The sequence below is a fragment of the Copadichromis virginalis genome, linkage group LG18, assembly GCF_057382275.1.
Source record: "Copadichromis virginalis isolate Kocher_CV1m ecotype Utaka linkage group LG18, C_Virginalis_male_GT1.1, whole genome shotgun sequence".
Classification (NCBI taxonomy): Eukaryota; Metazoa; Chordata; class Actinopteri; order Cichliformes; family Cichlidae; genus Copadichromis; species Copadichromis virginalis.
Genome location: NC_140635.1, coordinates 18499136 through 18517727, shown reverse-complemented (window position 1 = coordinate 18517727; position 18592 = coordinate 18499136). Strand labels below are relative to the sequence as shown.

Below are 18592 nucleotides of genomic sequence, written 5' to 3'. Positions count from 1 at the left end.
AAATCTAGTTTTATCTTTAGGGATAATGGGTAAGTTATGCTTTGATCACTGACAAGGTTTTGCTGGTATAAAGAAGGTAACAAACATGGGAATGAGGCAGAGCTTTAGGTAAATAGAATATAATTTTTGCATCTCTTATGAGACCAGGCAATTACATTAAAAAAGAAAACCCTGGTAACAAAAGCAACAATTATATAATATAGCAACCAAACACTAAAAATAAACACTGTAATTGTCACGGTCCCCGTGCCTGCTCGGCTGGCCCTGTGTGGCTACATGTTATGTTTTGTCTTTTCTCTCTCTCCTCTCTCTCTGCTCGCTGCCTGGGCGGAGCTCATTGTGAGCTCCCGGCCTCCACCACCTGTAGGCAATCACCTGTGGCTCCTCACCCTGTTTGCTCCCGCTACTTAAGGCAGTGACTGAGAGCACCTCGCCGCTGGACTATTGAATAACGCTCGTCAGTGCTACTTTAGCCTCAGCCAGTTTTGAGCTCTGTCCGTAAAAGTTCCGTGCTAACCCTTGTTCTCTGTATGCAGATTTCTCGTGTTTTGGTTTGGAGACTCTGGACGCTTTTCCCGACCCCGCTCTGCACCCCTGGGAACCCTGGCCCCCTTCTCCCTCACCTGTATATAGTGCACCTGGAGTGTGTAAATAAACCTGTTTTTCTGAGACTTCAGTCTGCGCCGAGTCCTCCCTGCTCCTCCGTGACAGTAATAAAGATCATGATCACTCTAGATTCATATTGCATTAAATCTTCTTGACAGGATGGCATTTGCCCTCTGACTGACTTCTATCTGAGTGGGTGTAAATAAGGTGTGTGCTGGTAGATCTGTGTTGGTTTCGTGCAAAGCTAGCATTTTAAAGACACTCACCTAAAGGGAGTTCCTCCTCCTATTGGCACGCAGGCTCTTTGTTGTCTGTGCTGCCGGCGCTTTTTTTCTCCTGTCTTCTTTTCTCTCATTTGTACATAACCCAAACAAGTCCTGTTGGCGTAGTAACTCTGATATTATCTAAGCATACTTTTTTTTGAAGGGGATCCCAACACTGAGATTTTTTTTTGTTGGTTTCCTGCTTGCATGAATGAGACTGGGGAGGCCTGAAGGCAGCCAAAACAAGTTGAGTTGGGGCAGGCGAAGCGCTCTTAACAGCTTTTAGAATATTTTTAACAGGTTGCTGTAAATACAAAGTTCACTTGATTTATAGACTCAAAGTATCCAAAACCTTTGTTTAGTGCAGATCAGATAAATGGCAGTTAAGATGATAAATTGTACGGAGGCTTTATGAACTCTAAAACACATGTCCTGCAGTGAATGGAGTACAAGTTCTGTGCTAATACACACACACACACACACACACACACACACACACACACACACACACACACACACACACACACACACACACACACACATAAAAACATCTCTCCTCTCCTGAAGCCCAGTAGGGTTAGGCTGTTCTTAGGAAATCTATATATATGTAAAGGCACAAATATCCATGTCTGCCTTTATGTATGTATGTACTTATATGTGTAACACTTGAAAAACCAAGACTTCAAATGAGGCATGTTTAAACCATTGATAGTATGTTGACTCCCATAAAGATCCCACATGTAGATTTACAAAAGCTGCCTTAAATGTTTAGGCACAGGGCAGCAGACCGTGGCCTCACGCAACTGTTGTCCCTGTAGATAATGGCCCCAGATTTCTGGTCAGTAGTCATACTGGTATATTCACTTGTTTGTAAAAAGAAAAAGAAAGGAAAAAACAAACTAACCAGCATGGAAATACATACCGTTTCTATTTAACCTGACATTCCTTCTTTGCAGAGATAAGGTACTCTGGTAATGACCGGAGACTATTACAGTTTTTTGTTTTACTCAAATTATTTTCTTTAGCAAAATACTTTTGGATAATTAGTATATTAATTCAAATAACATCTTTTAAATATAATGTTTTCTGTGAGCACAAGAAAAGTGCTTATAGATGATTTTCTCAAATGCTAAATTAACCTAAAATTAACATAATACACAAAAAATCCAAGCATAACCCCGAAATACATACAAACATTAGCGATTCTTGCAAAGATTTTGACACTACTCAAGATGAAAGTATGTAAAACTGAAGCAAAGAAATAAAAGGCAACAAGATTTATCATAATGATGGTATGAATGTAGCATGTTTTATACAAGTTGCAATAACTGTTTATTGCAACGTAAAGTTTGGCACAGCTTCATGCTAGCTTTCAAATAACTGCAGAGATGGCATGTGTTACATGCAGCAGAAGCATGCAAACAGAGAGGAAACAACCAGATGAGCCACAAAGTTCATGTCTTAAATAATACAGGGAGCAGACTAATATCAATACAATTATGTTTAATTTGACAAAACATATTTATAAATGTAGGATCAGCTGGTTGCCTTGATACGTTAATTTAATGATTTTATTACATTTTCATGCCGCCTGCCTTTGATCTTTGTGGTTGCTGATGGCACAGCTTCCTTGTTGGGTCTTTGTATTTCATGTGATTGAATCTGACGGAATTTACCGGTTGCTATGGCATCATAAGTACAGGCACAGGAAGAAAATGAGCGCTTGTTTACATGTTTAAATGATTTCTTTTTAGTGAAGCCACGTTTCAAAGCCTTAGGCACAAAAACAGATGGTAACTAAAAACTCCAGACATTTGAGGGTTGCACTGTAGACAGAGAGAAAGTAAGATGATGATTTTGTGAATAGAAACAACACAATATGTATCCAGAGACACTGAAAATCTAGCATTATAGTAAGGACTTTTCTGATTATTACAAATCTGCCTTTGATTTTAATTTACCCTTGCATTTTTTTTTACATTTCTATATGCTGCAAGTTTAACACTAATCAGACTGGTAGCTTGTGGTAAAAACCACGCAGAACAAAGCATAAATAAACGTTATCTTCTCATATAGATTTACAACATGTCCTGGGTACTAAAGCACTAGGTAGAATAAATGGTAAATTGTAAAACTCTATGAATCACGAATGATTAACCCTGGCCTTTAATCATATCGTCGCGCATATTTCATTTTAAGTTTCTCTCTTGGATGCTGAGTTTATAAACTGTGAGATAAAGAGAGCTGATAAATGTTCAACAGTTGCTGGATTTATGTGTGGAAAGCATTTACTGAACATTTTATTTTTGTTGTAAACTGTAAATTATAACGTCGACAAAGGTGCAAAAGAGTTTTTTGTACACACACACACATTTATATATATATATATATATATATATATATATATATATATATATATGTATATACATTGTTGACGTGGCATTTCTCTACTCTAGAATAATGGTGGTAACGGTTTTGTAGCCGTGCTGCTTGTCAGTAACAGCTTATGACACTCTGTATGTTGATACACAAGGCCTCAACCTAGATCTCACCACACAGAGCCCTAGAGAGAATAAATAATGGACTGACCCCTTTTCTCAACGTTTTTTACAATCATCGCTCAAACTGTTGACATATTAACCACATTTAGTGTGGAAATTTGTTCCTTATTTGAAAGCTAAACTCCATCTTGCTGCTGTTTTGGCAATGTTTACCTCCGTCACCCCCTTTTAACTTTTAAATGCATTCTACAAGTGGCTTCTGTTCGCAGTATTGCAATTCTCCTTTAAATAGTATTAATTTATTCAGTAATATTATTCACTATGTTTGAATTGCCTTGTTTAATAGTAATATTATACATAAATACATATCTTCATTTCCCTGCAGAAAGCTTCTCTTACATTTTTATTGTGTCTCCAATACTTTTTCTTTTCATTTTTGCAGCACCTCATTACCCTTTGCCTTCCAAGGGAAAGCTCAGGAATAGAAACTTCCCAAACCAGCAACAGGCAATGGCCTGCTTTCATTCCTTCTCTCATACTTTAACTGCTGAGAGACATGAAAGAACTTGAAATTTGTTTTCTGACATATTTAAATATGTGTTGCACAAATTACTTATTGAAAGGGAAAGAAAACGGCTAAACTTTACAGCTTTCTTACACGAGAGACAGAATGTGTGGATTCAGAGGCCGGGGCGAGATATACATGACCCAACATGTGGAGCAAAATATACATGAAGAAGCAATGTCTATAAGCTGTCTGAGTATGACTAAGAATGTTTGTGCAAAACCATAATGCTCCAGTTAAGTGCTGAGACACTGGCAAGCTGGTTTCAAAACTGAGCTGTCAAAATAAAGCAATTAGTAACTGACGAAATATTTTGAGGTCAGACTTTTCTAAAATGATAATTAAAACATAGTTTCCACACATAGCCCTAAAAAAAGCCTGGAATAGATAAGAAATTATATTTTTGTGTGAACCACTTAATTTTAATTCCACCTCTGAAGATGCCTTTACCTTTAGATCTTTGCTCTTACATTTATAATTGTTTACCAAACGCATCACAAATGATCTGCAGCTTTGCACTGAAAAACTAAAACGTGTTTGGATAAACACACACACACACACACACACACACACACACACACACACTGAGATTACTGAGATTCTAAGAAGGGTTTAAATGTTTTTCTCTTATATGTTTTAATGATGAGTCATTATCTGTCCTGGACATGTGAGACAATAGTGAGACTACTGATAAATATTAGTTAAGGAAAACCATGACAACTCTGTCTGTAAGCAATCATATTTTTATAAGTGGAAGCCATATTTACTTGATGCATATACAAAGGTAAGCACATTTCACTGTTGTTTTTTACTGGGCGACCATGGTTCAGGGGTTGGGAAGTGCATCTTGTAACCCCAGCTCTGTCTGTCCAGGTCATTGTTACCTTGGGCAAGACACTTCACTCTACCTACTGGTGTTGGCCAGAGGGGCCGATGGCACAATATGGCAGCTATATTGCTTCTGTCAGTCTGCCCCAGGGCAGCTGTCTACAACTGTGGTTTGCTTCCACCAGTGTGTCAATGTGAGAGTGAATGAATAGTGGAATTGTAAAGCGTTTTGAGTGTCTAAAAATATAAATATACTGTATAAATGCAATCCATTATTATTATTTCATTGTCCCATGTCTTTTTATACTAGGGTGCATTGTTTTTTAGTTTAAAAATCAAAAGCTCTTAGTGACTCAGCAGCTTGAGCAAAATGAAGCAGGTGTATCGCTGAGAAATGAGCAGCGCTCAACATAGCTGTTAAATCTACAGTCACAACACATTTGTTGCCCTTCATGTGCTGTTTTGTCTTTTAATCGTGCAGTCAACTAAAACTATTTAACTTCTTCCGTGTGCTCACTGACAAATGAGTGGGAAACTATTTTCCTTGACAAACAATTAAACAAACGATTCTTTGGAAAATCATTGGGTTGTGACTGTTTTGTGAGTCAAAACCAACACTTTGATTGACTGAACTTAAACTTCATAGAATTTGGCCACATGAAGTCTGTGAGTGATCGCATGTGCTACACAGGTATGCTCTACCTTAAATGGGTTCTCATGAAACTACTACATGCTTGTGAATAGGCGTGACTTTATTGTACTGAATTGAAAAATCTTGGCATGCATTTTTATTATTTTGGCAAAAGTTTGGAATTCTTGAATGTTTTGGAACTGAAAATGGTGCCAGTGAATCACTGCACAGTATTCACAACCATCAGGGCATTAGTCACTAAGTGTCTGGCTATGTACTTTACCGTGTTCCTCATTCCAGCATATCAACAGGTTATGTTTCAACAACAACATCAGGGCCATGCTGGCAGTAAACGTTGACGTTCTGACAAAGGAAGATGGCGCTTTCACGGCCAATGTGTCTCCGTTGCTCAACGAACATGCTTGCGAACAATGTTATCATTATTGTGCTGTTCAGAGAAAAGCATTCTTCATTCTTTGGAGGTTTTTCAATTTTATAGCTTTGCAGGTTTAAGGGCTTTAAAACCATAAATAAAATTTCATGCAATTCATTTATATTTCACACTACATGCATTTAATTTTATATTCTAAACTCACAAACACACAAAGAAGAAGCTTATAAAACAGATTTATTATCTAATCATCTTAAAATAGACCATTTTAAATTATTGCATTATTGTGTATTTTTACAAAATTATATGTTGTTTAAGTATGAACACTGCACACACATGCCTTTAGAAATATTGGAGTAGCATAGAATTACTATAACTGCTCATTAGTATACTGGCTTTAAGTACACCATACTATCAAATGAATATTTACAGTCTTTCCTTCATAAGAAACAGTTACACACATAAATACGTATCTATGATTTTGTATGTAACTTTTAATTACTCCACTTGTGATATTGTATACTTTTTTTTAAATTATCTTATTATAAAGCCATAATAAATGATTTAAAGCTTTATACACATATCACCATGTATGTACACATTGAGACATGGCGTCACAAGCTACTACATGCACTGAGCAGAGTGAATACGGTGGTATGTGAGTTGCTGTCATTGTGTGGTTAGCTTACAGAATTCCATCCTTGACATGCCACCATTCAAAGTAGTGACTTCACTACAGGTTCTGTGTCACACTCAACGCAAACAGATTATTACCTGAAAATCAAAACATTCACACCAGCACAAACATGCTCGGCCTACCTTCTACAAACACTTACAGAACGCACAGTTTGCATAAACAGCAGTTGAATAATTTTGTACTTGGCACAGTGACAGCATGAGGGTAATGTCAACACCGAGTTCCAGGTGGTTTTACAAGGATATATATTTTTTTCCGTTTATGTGATGACACTGTGGCTGCACAGCCTGTCATGGCAATTGGTTGCATCTTTTTCCCGGAGGTATGTTGCACAAAGATGGGTTGTTCAGCAGAAGTCAGAGTTTGACCTGGGGGAGTAGCTGAGAGAAGATGACTGGCATCATCCAACAAGAGTACAATATAAATCAACAATTTGTCTTGTTTGTTCCTATCTCCATGATTCAATTGATACACCTGGTGCAATTGTACTGCAATTTCCTCAGGCTGAAATTGCAAGACTTAGACATTTCTAAAGCCTTCCAAAACCTCAACGCAATTACCAAAAACAGAAAATTAATGATCATTTGGTAGGTGAATTCTGGGCAACAGGAAGGACAGAATGCACTGTTTAAGTGACAAAAACACAATAACACAAGTTTCCATGTGGGCTGGTAAATTGGCATGACATTAAAAGTTCACACCTAAACACTGAGCTTTGATATGAGACATCTCGAAAGCAGGTGAATGTGTGACGAGTGCTGGCACAGAGACCCGAGTGTTGTTTAAATATTACACACCAGCATGGAAAGATTGTGCAGTTGATTGTTTTCATCATAAAACGGTTGTTTAAAAAAAAAAAAAGATGAAGTAAATAATTACACACACACACACACACACACACACACACACACACACACACACACACACGAAAACAGATAGCCCTTGCTGTGATTACGGCGCTTCCTGAATGGGACAAATAAAACTACCTGTAGGCACCGCACCTTAAATGCAAAGGAAATATACGCCCCCTGGTTGTCTCAGGTAAAATAGTCCCAGTGTGTGTTCCTTAACATTTCACAGGTGAGACTGTTAAACTGGCTTTGAATGAGGTGTGGGTTGGAATGTTCGGAATATTATATTAAATGGTCATTATGATTTTTTTTTTTTTATTAAAGACACTGGAACGCAATGTGAAGGTATTTGTGATATTCTCAATATTTTAAACTCACATGCCCCGCCCCCTTGGGTTGGGTCTGAGGTAAGCCGCCTATAAAGTGCCGCTAACACGGACCCAAGGTGAGAAGGGCTTCAGCGCTCTGGCAGGTATGATTAAGAAGACACACTCCTTTGGATACAGCCCAAGACTCTCCGCATCTTGACTCACAGCTGACTAAAGCTTGACTAAAGCTTCGGACTTTACGCAAAGAGCTCTCCGAGGTTTATTGCTGGACAGATTCTACCGAGCAGCACACTAACAATGAAGCTGGAGGTGCTGTGTGGGAGTCACTATGACATGAAGCATTTCGAGATGTCCAGTGATGCTGAGGGTCATGGGCGATCTCCTTTCCCTCCTGAAGAGGAGCTGGGGTCGGATGGGGACTGCGTGGCCCACAGTCCTCCACCTGTCACCCCGTGCGGCGGCAGCGGCAAGTCCAAGCCATACACACGTAGACCCAAGCCCCCGTTTTCATACATCGCTCTAATCGCTATGGCCATCCGGGACTCACCCAGTGGACGTCTGACTTTGGCGGAGATAAACGACTATCTGATGAAAAAGTTCCCGTTCTTCAGAGGCACTTACACCGGCTGGAGGAACTCGGTTCGTCATAATCTGTCTCTTAATGATTGTTTTCTCAAAGTGCTCCGGGACCCTTCCAGACCCTGGGGAAAGGACAATTACTGGATGCTCAATCCTCACAGCGAATACACATTTGCTGACGGGGTATTCCGGCGCAGAAGAAAGCGCATTAACAAAAAATTCAGCAGGGAACAAGAGGAGCCCGAGCACACAGAGGAGCCGCAGCTCATTCACCAGTCTGCCCCGAGCACCAAGACTGATTCCCGTCCCAAGTTTACCAGTTCATTCGCTATTGACAGCATCCTCAGCAAGCCGTTCAAGAGAGACTTAAATAACGAACGTTTGCCTCCCTTTCCTGCCTTCCCCTGGCCCTACTACACTGAACTAATGACCTATCATTCAAACACACCTGCCTCATATCTATATGTTAAGTCACCCTGTCATGTGGACTCCAGTGCCCAGCATGTATCAACCCCCTATGGTGGTGGGTTTCTTTCATAGACAATTTGCAATATCACAAAGAAATGTGGACTTGCTGTTCGGTGACTCAAAATGATCACCTTGAGTTAGTCGCTAGTTTAATCTGACATAACTGTGGCGGGATGGTGGTTCCCTTTTATTTTTGTAGTAGTTTATCCTTAAAGCGTTTTCAAACTTGAAATTTCACACTCTGTTAGAAATGTTACCGAGCAGAGCATTAACTTTATTTCTTTAACAAACCTGTTAAAAATATGCACTTTGACTGTTTTTATGTCTTTTTATTTTGAGAAATGTGAAATTAATAATAAAAAAAAGTTGTGCTGATATCTGTTTCCTGTTGTTGTGTATATATCTATAACTGGAATTATAGATACTTCATAAAAGCATAGTTAACTGCCAGTGCAATTATAGAACGCACTATTCATGAGGGCGTATTCGTCTGACGCCTCCTCGAAACTATTTTCTAAATCTTGCATTGCCCAATATTTGTATAATAATAATAATAATAATAATAATAATAATAATAAACTTGGTATTGTTCTTTTTTCCCTCTTTCTTTCTGCTTCATGCTGCCAAAAGAAATATCATATAGTAGTATTTACTTTTTCATGTTCATGAAGCTCGCTGCTGCCGGATAGGGGCATCCAATATTTATGTTTTCTGTCTGGCGCTGCAAATAGCTGTCGCCTCAGTCACCACACATACTCAGGAAAGGGTTTTTACAAATGCGAGCTCAACTCAAATTCAGAGCAGAAAGAAGGGTATTCCAGTTTGTGCTATTCATCTGACACTAGAAAGTAAATTTCCTCTAAAGCAGCTGTGCATCCTGGACGCACGAGTTTCGTGTTGGTAACAGCTTGCGCAGATTGTGCTTTTAACTTCACTGATGGTGACATTATTTCACGTCTTAAGCCACTCGAATTGCTCTAAACGTTTCACAGAAGAAAGGAACTTTGCATAGCGACATGTTCATATTTTATCATCTGAATCCTTCCAAAGACTTTTGTTAGAGTGGCTACTTTCATTTCTCCAGGGATGTAATCCAGGCTCCGAGAGGTAAACTGACACTTGGGCGCTGTGTGTGGTATGTTGGCACGCTCTGATGGAAAAAACATGCTCTGGCCTCTCATGTCAGAGCCCTTAACCCTGAACAGATCCCAACCAAATCAGGAGTCGGTGCTTCTCCCGCACAACTTTACAGTCTAAAGCTGCAATTGGGCACCTTCAGTGTTTGCTGTAAAGGGAGGTAAAAGGAAATAATTTGATCTTAATCGAACTCTGAGACTTCATTCATCATGATGTCGTGACAAATACCGGTTTGTCAAATGTGGACAGAAGTGTTTTGGAAAGTGAGTCGTGGGAGGAGATTTGTCTTACTCCAATGTGCAGTGTCCGGCTTCTAGGCTGGATACTTGCCAGATGGGGAGGGAGTAGTTCCTGGCGATTTCTTGGAGGGATTTGGGGGAATAGAGGGGCAGAGAGAGATTTAAGTACTGATAGGTGGTCGAGTTGTGTTTGGCCGGGTGGATATGCGCAAGCAAAGTCTAGGAGCTTTATTTCCCCTCTCTGATGGGATTATTGCCAGCGATGGGCAGAGAGAGGAAGGAGGCTCAGCGCCTGCGTTTCTTGATTTTCACGGTTATAATCTTACCGAGCATCGCAACGGGACACTGACCTCCGTGAATTCTGCGTTAGGAAGCCTTTAACGGTGCTTAAAATACAGGAAAAGAGAGTTGCATGTTGTATGAAACCAGAAAGAGGCACGGCTATGACGACTGAGAATTCCCAGCAACATCTGGATCTACCCAGTCCTCTGCGCGCAAGTCCAGCGGCCGGTGCTCTAAGGGCATCTGTGCTGAGCCCACAGCCAGTGATGGAGAGCGCGCATAATGAATCAGCAAAAGGGAAAAAGGGAAACTCCGGCTTGAGGCGCCCCGAAAAGCCTCCCTACTCATACATTGCCTTAATTGTGATGGCTATTCAAAGCTCGCCAACTAAAAGACTTACTTTAAGCGAAATATATCAGTTTCTCCAGGCCAGATTCCCTTTCTTCAGGGGATCATACCAGGGATGGAAAAATTCTGTCAGACATAACCTGTCTCTGAACGAGTGCTTTATAAAACTACCCAAGGGTCTAGGCAGACCTGGCAAAGGGCACTACTGGACCATCGACCCTGGCAGTGAGTTTATGTTTGAGGAGGGCTCGTTTCGTCGCAGACCCCGGGGGTTCCGGAGGAAATGCCAAGCTTTAAAACCAATGTACAGGATGATGAATGGGATCGGGTTTGGTGCATCCATGCTGTCCCAGAACTTTGATTTCCAATCACCCGCAGGCTCATTAGCATGTCATAACAGCTACAACTTAGATTTAATGGGTAATACAGTTCCAGGTGGCTTCGATGGACTCGGAGGAGGACATCACCTCCCGCACATGTCATCGAGCTCCGGGTCGTCATATATGGCCGCATGTCAGGTGGCCTCTAACTCAGACTATTGCCCCGACAGTAGCAGCAGCCCCCTGCAGTCCTCCCAAGCGATGATAGGCACTTTGGACTGTCAGTCTCCATATGCAAATGCAGCTTCACATTGGAGTACACCTGGTGTGTCATCGTACATCAAACAGCAGTCGGTGAGATCAAGCAGTCCAAACTCCTCAGCCGTACATGCGGGAATGACGTCTTACGCGCTGGACCAGGGCTATTTGCACCATAATGCACGAGATTCTGACATTTCAGGTATGCATTTCATTACCTACACTGTTTTATATTCTCTGCTTACCACAGTGAGTCACTTGAGGCCGTGAATAACTGATCATTTATCTATCACAGATAAAGTCAACGCTCTTTTTAAAAAACAAAAAACAAAACAAAAAACAGATTTTCATGTTTCACACACATAAAAAAATACATAGAAAAATCAAGATTTTACAATGTATTTTTTATGCGAACAGGTTTATTTAAAAATCTATACATAAAACATATCAATTTGTAATATATTTAAAATTAAAATTGAAAAGCAGCAAGATGAACAGAAAAGTAGTTTTTAAGGCTATAAAATATTTTTTGATATTTATTATTATTTTTTTTTTTATCACGCATCAAAATATTGGTGTTCAATCGTGGCTTTTGTTTCATTTAACTGATTTATTGCTATCATTGTTATTTCACATTTTATTATCATGCCATAGCGTCTGCATAGAAGCCTTTTCAGAGGTCCCCGTGTTACACAAATGTAGGTCTAAATACACAATAACAGCAGCTCATTAAAACTGTTAATTATGAAAACAAACCTTTTTTAAAAATTTCAAGCAGATTCATAAACTTCACTAAAAATGTCAAACCTGCTTTTATTGTATTATTGATTAGTCTGTAAACACGTTTTTTTTTGTTAAAATACGCTAAAAGGCACATTTGTATACAATGAAAAACATTCATTAATATATATATATATATATATATATATATATATATATATATATATATATATATATATATTTACAAGTAGTTCTTTTTAGAAATATAAAATTAGGAAAATCAGCAGACTTGATTTGTTTATCAGAATCTGTCTCAAAATGCGTTTAATACCTTATTGTTTGCAATGGGAAAAATCTGTTGTTTTATTACGATTTGTGACTTTAGGATGTTAGAGTGAGGAATCCACTAGAATTTGCATCATCAACTGCCTAACAGTGTAAACATGAACTGCTCTTATATCCTTTGGATAAAGGCAGCTATGGAAAATATGACAACTTTAAAAGAAAAAAGATAAAAAGAAAGACAGAAATAAATAAATGTTGTTCAAAAGTAGCGCCAACCAATTTTAGGTCTAAAATTGTCTAAAAGGAAATGCTCTAAAGTTGTGGCCCTTTTTCTTTCTTTCCTTTTTTGGTTGCGTGCTTCAATAAATCTACAGCTTGACCAAAGAAATGACTACTTGACCTCTTGTATCCTGTTTGTTTACAGTGGGATTGTCTCGATATTCCAGCCACTCAGCTCCCGTGTGTGACAGGAAGGAATTCGTTTTAAACCTTCATCCCAACACCAGTGGATCTTATTATCATCAGCTCCATCATCATCATCATCATCATCATCAAAGCGTCTATCAGGACGTAAAGCCATGTGTAATGTGACAAGAAGAGGCAAAGTGGTTCCTAAAATAAAACCCACAAATCCACTTCATTTAAGTTAAGCCCTTGGCGGAGTGATTCTAACATAACATTTCCTTATACGGCAGCTTATGAAGCACATCTTTCTTTCCAATGAACTTTGACCTTTCAATTTCTTTAGTAATCATTTTGTTGTGGGGACTTGTTTTAGCACTTCACGTTTTCCTTATGCGACTGACGTCACACACATGGATAAGCAATATCTATATTGTACCAAAAACGTCAATATATCTGAACCTTTCACTTAATTTTGTTTTGTGTTTTTTCTGATGGTTAAACTGTTGCTTCCCGCCTGTAATAATCCCTAATCATTAAAGAGATTTATTTTTGAAAGGACCATTTCGAAGTGATGTCTTAAATACTAAATGACTATAAGAAAGGGTAGACAACGTGTTTCCTAAAACAGTATAGATCTTTTTTAAATGTTGGATTTAAAAAGTAAGTTTTGTTTCTCAGGAGCTCAGCAGAACAGTAGTCTTTAAAGTTTTGCAGAGGCACAAATTTGAAACCATGAGAAAGCAAAAGTAAAAGACACACTCATCAGGGAACACCAGCTGTGTTATGGGTGCTTTCTTCTCAGTTTCATAAATATGAACGAAGTATAGATTATTTTATTTAATGTTATATCGACTTTTGCACTTTTTTTTATTGTGAAAAGTTGGGCTTAATGAAAAGTAGTTCATCTTCAAGGTTGTTCATATTTTGAGGATAATTTATGTATACGTTGTGACTTCTTTGCATTAAACTGCTGCCACAACAGCATCACTGATGTAAAATATAATACTGACATAATTAGTAGCCAGAAAGAAGAGGGAGAGGAGGCCACGTACAGTGAGCAACAGTGAAGTGACAAAATCTTACATTTTTCTTCAGTGCTTTTTGGTTTGACTTGCACTGCCATCTTGTGGTAAGTGAAAGTTTTTGGAATTCTAAAATAAAATTTCTGCGTTTGGTATTTGCAGAGGATTCTAAAGGTCCCACAGAACAGCCAGATGGACATTCAGTCACTTTAGCAGACGGTATACGAAACGGTATTTATCGATCAAAAACATAAACATGAAAACATGAAAAGAAACCCAACAATTCTTCTGGTATAAACTGAACCTTCAGACCAAAAGAACCTCCAGACATAAAAACGTGACAAGGTGAATAAACTATATTTCACATAGACTAATGACAGTGTACGCACCCTGATTTTTTTTAGACAGCCATACTCTCGCTTAATTACCCACACGTGGGTCTCGTTCTATCGTCATACATATCGATTTATATCACATTATTGCGAACATAATCCACATTGTTAGTATGAAAGTACATGTTCATATGTATATATATTTGGAAAGTTACTACATAATTTTAAATTTCCTAAAAGCAAAGGCTTCTTCCTACATAAACCTTATTAACGGCTCTGCTGTCCATGGTGCTGAATATGTGTTTTTTATTTTGATACGTTTTTTATTATAAACGCAAAAGTAATGGGGCACTTTCTGTATTTTTAAGATTGTAATACTCCCTCGGTATATAATAATACACACACTGTGTTTATGTGATATAGAGATCGGTAATTCAAAGTTGGTGGGTTTACAAGTCCAGCCCCGATAAAGGCAAAGGTTAACTGTATTAAATTGCATCTCAAATATTGAGGTGTTTGTAGGTGTGATTTTATGTGATACTGCTGACAGCATAAGAGTCATCAAGCGTATTCCTTTATCCAAGCATTCTCCTAATGAATCACTTCAAGGTTAAATTTCATTGGGAAGTCACAGATTAAAATTCTGGCATTATTATTCTTTTTTTTTTTTTTAATACAAATTAACATAACGTAACATGCAGTCAGAAAAAACAAACATTTCAAACAAAAACCGAAATAGGAGGTTGTTCTATTTCTGGAGGAACAGTCAAATTCTCCTCACTAGCCCAGCAAATGACAAATTAACTACATGGTTATTTTGAATTCTGGGACTCCAGTTTCGATCAGTGCTCTGATGTGGTTTAGTTTGTTTCAGTCATGACTGACATCTTTATACTTTACTCTTTATAGTGACTGCTAACTGACCAAGAGAATGAAAGGCATGCGTCGGAGCAGCTAAAGACGATAAAACAAGGTCTAAGCAGAAAATTCATCAAACGCATGAAAATAATTTCATTCAACATGTCACTGAAGGGAATGAGACCAAAGACCGCAAGAGACAATGGTCCAAGCTACGAGCCGCTGTATTTATATGGGTCAGAGAAGTGGTTTGCGCCTTGAAACAGTCAGTGTCAGTGACAAGCACAGTTATTGACATGAGATATTTCAATTGCATATAAACAAATTACCATAATACAGTACTTACAATAAGACAAACTTTTTTTTATCATTAACAACTATAACTATTTACAAAATATAAATGACTGTTATTGTTAGTTTTGTCGTTGTTGTTATTATTGTAAGCAAAGAAAGTAAAAGCAGAAAACGGAATATCACTGTAAAGAAGTCTAGATTCAGAAAAAAAGTGAAATACAGTAGTACCCGAGAAAATACTTTAAAAAGTACAGCACAGCTATCTATCTATCTATCTATCTATCTATCTATCTATCTATCTATCTATCTATCTATCTATCTATCTATCTATCTATCTATCTATCTAGATCTAGATAGACAGATAGATGTATATAAAAGTATAACGTCATTAGAATTGTACAGCTTTTTCCAATAAACAATCGGGTATCATCCTGTAAATAAATTAATTAATTAAATTAAATATGTTTAAATAAACAGTATGTTTACAGTATGGTCCTTGTAAAGTTACAGGAAATCACCGATGCTGCCAGTAATTTACTGTAAAATTTTACAGTTTTCTTTTGTTTCGTTTGTCACTTTATTAGGCAAATGACTTGTGAAATACTGATCGTAATGCTTTGGCTACAGTAAGAAGCTTTTTGTTTTGTTTTTGTTTTATTTTTCTATTTGTTTGAATATTTAAAGGAATTTGTGGCACTACACTTGTCATTGTTAAAATTAAGGTAAAGATAAAAATACACGTTTTTATGAAGGAATTGTTTTACTAACCTAAAAGGTCATGCTTATACACCGCAACCCAAACGGTTCTTTAGTATGCTATTTATGCATACTAAGTTAAATACACATAATCCATATACAACCTGTTTACTCTTTCAAATAGGCCAACAAAAATTGTCTGTTTGCCATTTAATGAATCTCTTTAGTCCTGCTTGACACGCTGACCTGGAACATTAGAGAGCCACAGAGAAAATGCTCTTCTCTGGTATCCTGAAACACCTGTGGAAATTATTTTAGTTTATTCGCACATTTAGTGCATGAAAACAACAAGCAGGCTTTTATGATCAGTTTTGCTTCATAGTATTTAAGGTTGTTCCTTTCACATAACTGAAGGTGCTTGTTTGTATTTTCTGATTTGCTCAGTCAGTCAGCAACTGTAGTACAGAATTAAATCGGGAGATGGCAGCAGCCGCTAAAAAATGTTCTGAAACCCATGTCAGTGCTGCTCAGGGGGCTCATGTGGATCACTGAATATAATTAATATCCTGAATATATATACCGTTATCATGTACACAAAAAAATAAACAGACTAGTTCGTTGGCCGCTATGGGTGATTTTTAGGAAGTTTCTTTCTTCATATTTATTATAGTTCCTCTGAAAAGTTAGGTTTAACGTTAAAGGGTTGATGGCCACAACAGCAACAGCTGACAAGAGTTGAAATAATTCTTACATACTGGTCATATTTCATCCCTTCACAGTGTGATCCAGAGGCCATAGCAAGACCTGAAAACATGACAAGGTAAGAACATACTGGAACTGTTGGCATTTATTATGTATAACCGTTACAAAGATTTAACACCATCCTCACTGCTATATCATAAAACAATCTAATAACTCCTACATAGTATTACCAATATTAATTCACACATTAATTAACATAAAAATTGCTTTCAAAGAGTGGTAAAAAAAAACCCAAAAACTTGTCTGTGGAACTTTCTCATGCATTTCCCACACTCAGTGAAATGGCAGCTCAGGCGCCCTAAAAGTATAACCTGGTCACCGCCCAACTTCTCCATTAATCATTGTTTTATTCTGAGGTAATGGTCAGTTAGTTTAATCTCAGTTAGCTCTGACCCCTATATGACCTCTTTGCCTTCTGTGCACCATGACCACTCTTGTAGCCCCTTCACACAGGAAGTTGTATGCGCTGCACTGACCGCTAGACTGGATGAATGGCCAGAAATTTGTGTTGCGCTTGCTTCTGTGCTCTATCCGTACTTTTTTCGGTCACGCTCGCTCCCTGTCATTCTGCGGTTTTATTGGTTGGGAGAACGTACGTCATACTGCGAGAGCGCTCACCGGATGGCGCACTTCTCATCGCACTGGCAAATCGTTCGTGCGCGGTGTGAGCCTTAGGAAACGATATGTTTCAGAGCGCATCGGCGACATTGTTGAATTGTATGTTTATGTCTCTTGGCACTGCTTTACTGTTTCACTGGTTTGTGATTCTCCTGATCCTCGAAACACCAGCAAGTCCCTGTCAATGTGGGAAATGTGGTGTGATCACAAACAGCTCTTATTTCAGTGTCGCCACTGTCTCATTAATAAATTATTGCGTTTGTAGAAATCAGCTGAACTTCATGAACTCAGCTAAGACTGACATGACGACAGGCTGCAACTGCAACTGTACCCTTTCTGAACGCTAGAGGGAGCCACGTTCATAGTGATTGGGATAAACCCTCCAACGCCCCCCCCCCGCCCCCCCCCCCCGCTCTGTTTCTCCTTTTTTTTACACTCCACTAAAAATTCAAGTTTGATATACATATTTTTTCATATTCACAGTATTGTATTTGTGTTTTGAAACATCGGTTGTTTAGCAAGACGATACAGCTTACAATATAGTTAGTTCATTCAAAATTCACACTTTTAGGCTGTTGCCATTATATTTGTTTATATTTTCTTTATGTGGTTTGCTATGATTTCGGCCCTTAGTATAATGTTATAAGTAATTATGAAGGCGAAAGACAGAAAGTGATGATCAACATAAACACACAAATATGATAAACTGACGGCAAATGTAATTTTTAAACAAATTATATCAGGAATATATATTTTTTTATTGAGAATAACATCTCCATTACTTGTACTGCCACTGGTTCGAGAAAAGACACACATAAAGCGCCTGAAGTTGTGTTTATTGATTTGACACTATATCATGTCTTTCACTGTGATCCAGCCGTGAATTCTTTTCTTTCTTTTTGTAAATAAAGGGTTAGGGAGGAGTGGGTGAGCAGGCCGTGGTATTAAGTAAAAGGCCCGTCGTGAATTGTGTAAACAGCCCAGGGCGGTGGAAAAAGTTCATGCCCGGGTCCATGTAAGGAGAAACCAGGCCACTGCACGGATATTTAATTAAGACGACCTGCGAAGGATTACAGCGATATTGGGACTGTAACCTTGTCTCAAAATGATCATTAACAATTTCATGCACCGTCGCTCTTGACAGTTAGGGGACATCTATGGCCCTTCAGGGTCGACTTATTGAACTGTTTTTTATATTTGGTCAAAATGTCTTATTTATCTGATTTGCGCTTCAGACCTTTTACATTATAAACTCATTAGAGTTTTTTTTTTAATTACACAAAGAATTAAATCTGGGTAAAGAAACG

The 18592-nt window shown here is 38.2% G+C and overlaps 2 protein-coding genes and 1 long non-coding RNA gene across 3 annotated transcripts; all 3 read left to right on the top strand.

Moving 5' to 3' along the window:
- The first annotated feature begins 227 nt into the window (after window positions 1-227).
- LOC146687651 (uncharacterized) lies at window positions 228-671 on the top strand. Its single transcript, XR_014916562.1, has 2 exons — window positions 228-457; window positions 537-671. It is a non-coding gene; the product is annotated as an uncharacterized LOC146687651 (long non-coding RNA).
- Window positions 672-7767: 7096 nt separating this feature from the next.
- Window positions 7768-9084, top strand: foxq1a (forkhead box Q1a). The gene has a single exon (XM_085439791.1). The coding sequence runs from the start codon at window positions 7960-7962 to the stop codon at window positions 8779-8781; it is 822 nt and encodes a 273-aa protein (XP_085295917.1). The 5' UTR covers window positions 7768-7959; the 3' UTR covers window positions 8782-9084.
- A 964-nt stretch (window positions 9085-10048) lies between these two features.
- On the top strand, window positions 10049-13262 carry foxf2a (forkhead box F2a). The gene is made up of 2 exons (XM_085439735.1): window positions 10049-11495; window positions 12723-13262. The coding sequence occupies exons 1-2, from the start codon at window positions 10505-10507 to the stop codon at window positions 12887-12889; spliced, it is 1158 nt and encodes a 385-aa protein (XP_085295861.1). The 5' UTR covers window positions 10049-10504; the 3' UTR covers window positions 12890-13262.
- Window positions 13263-18592: the final 5330 nt, after the last annotated feature.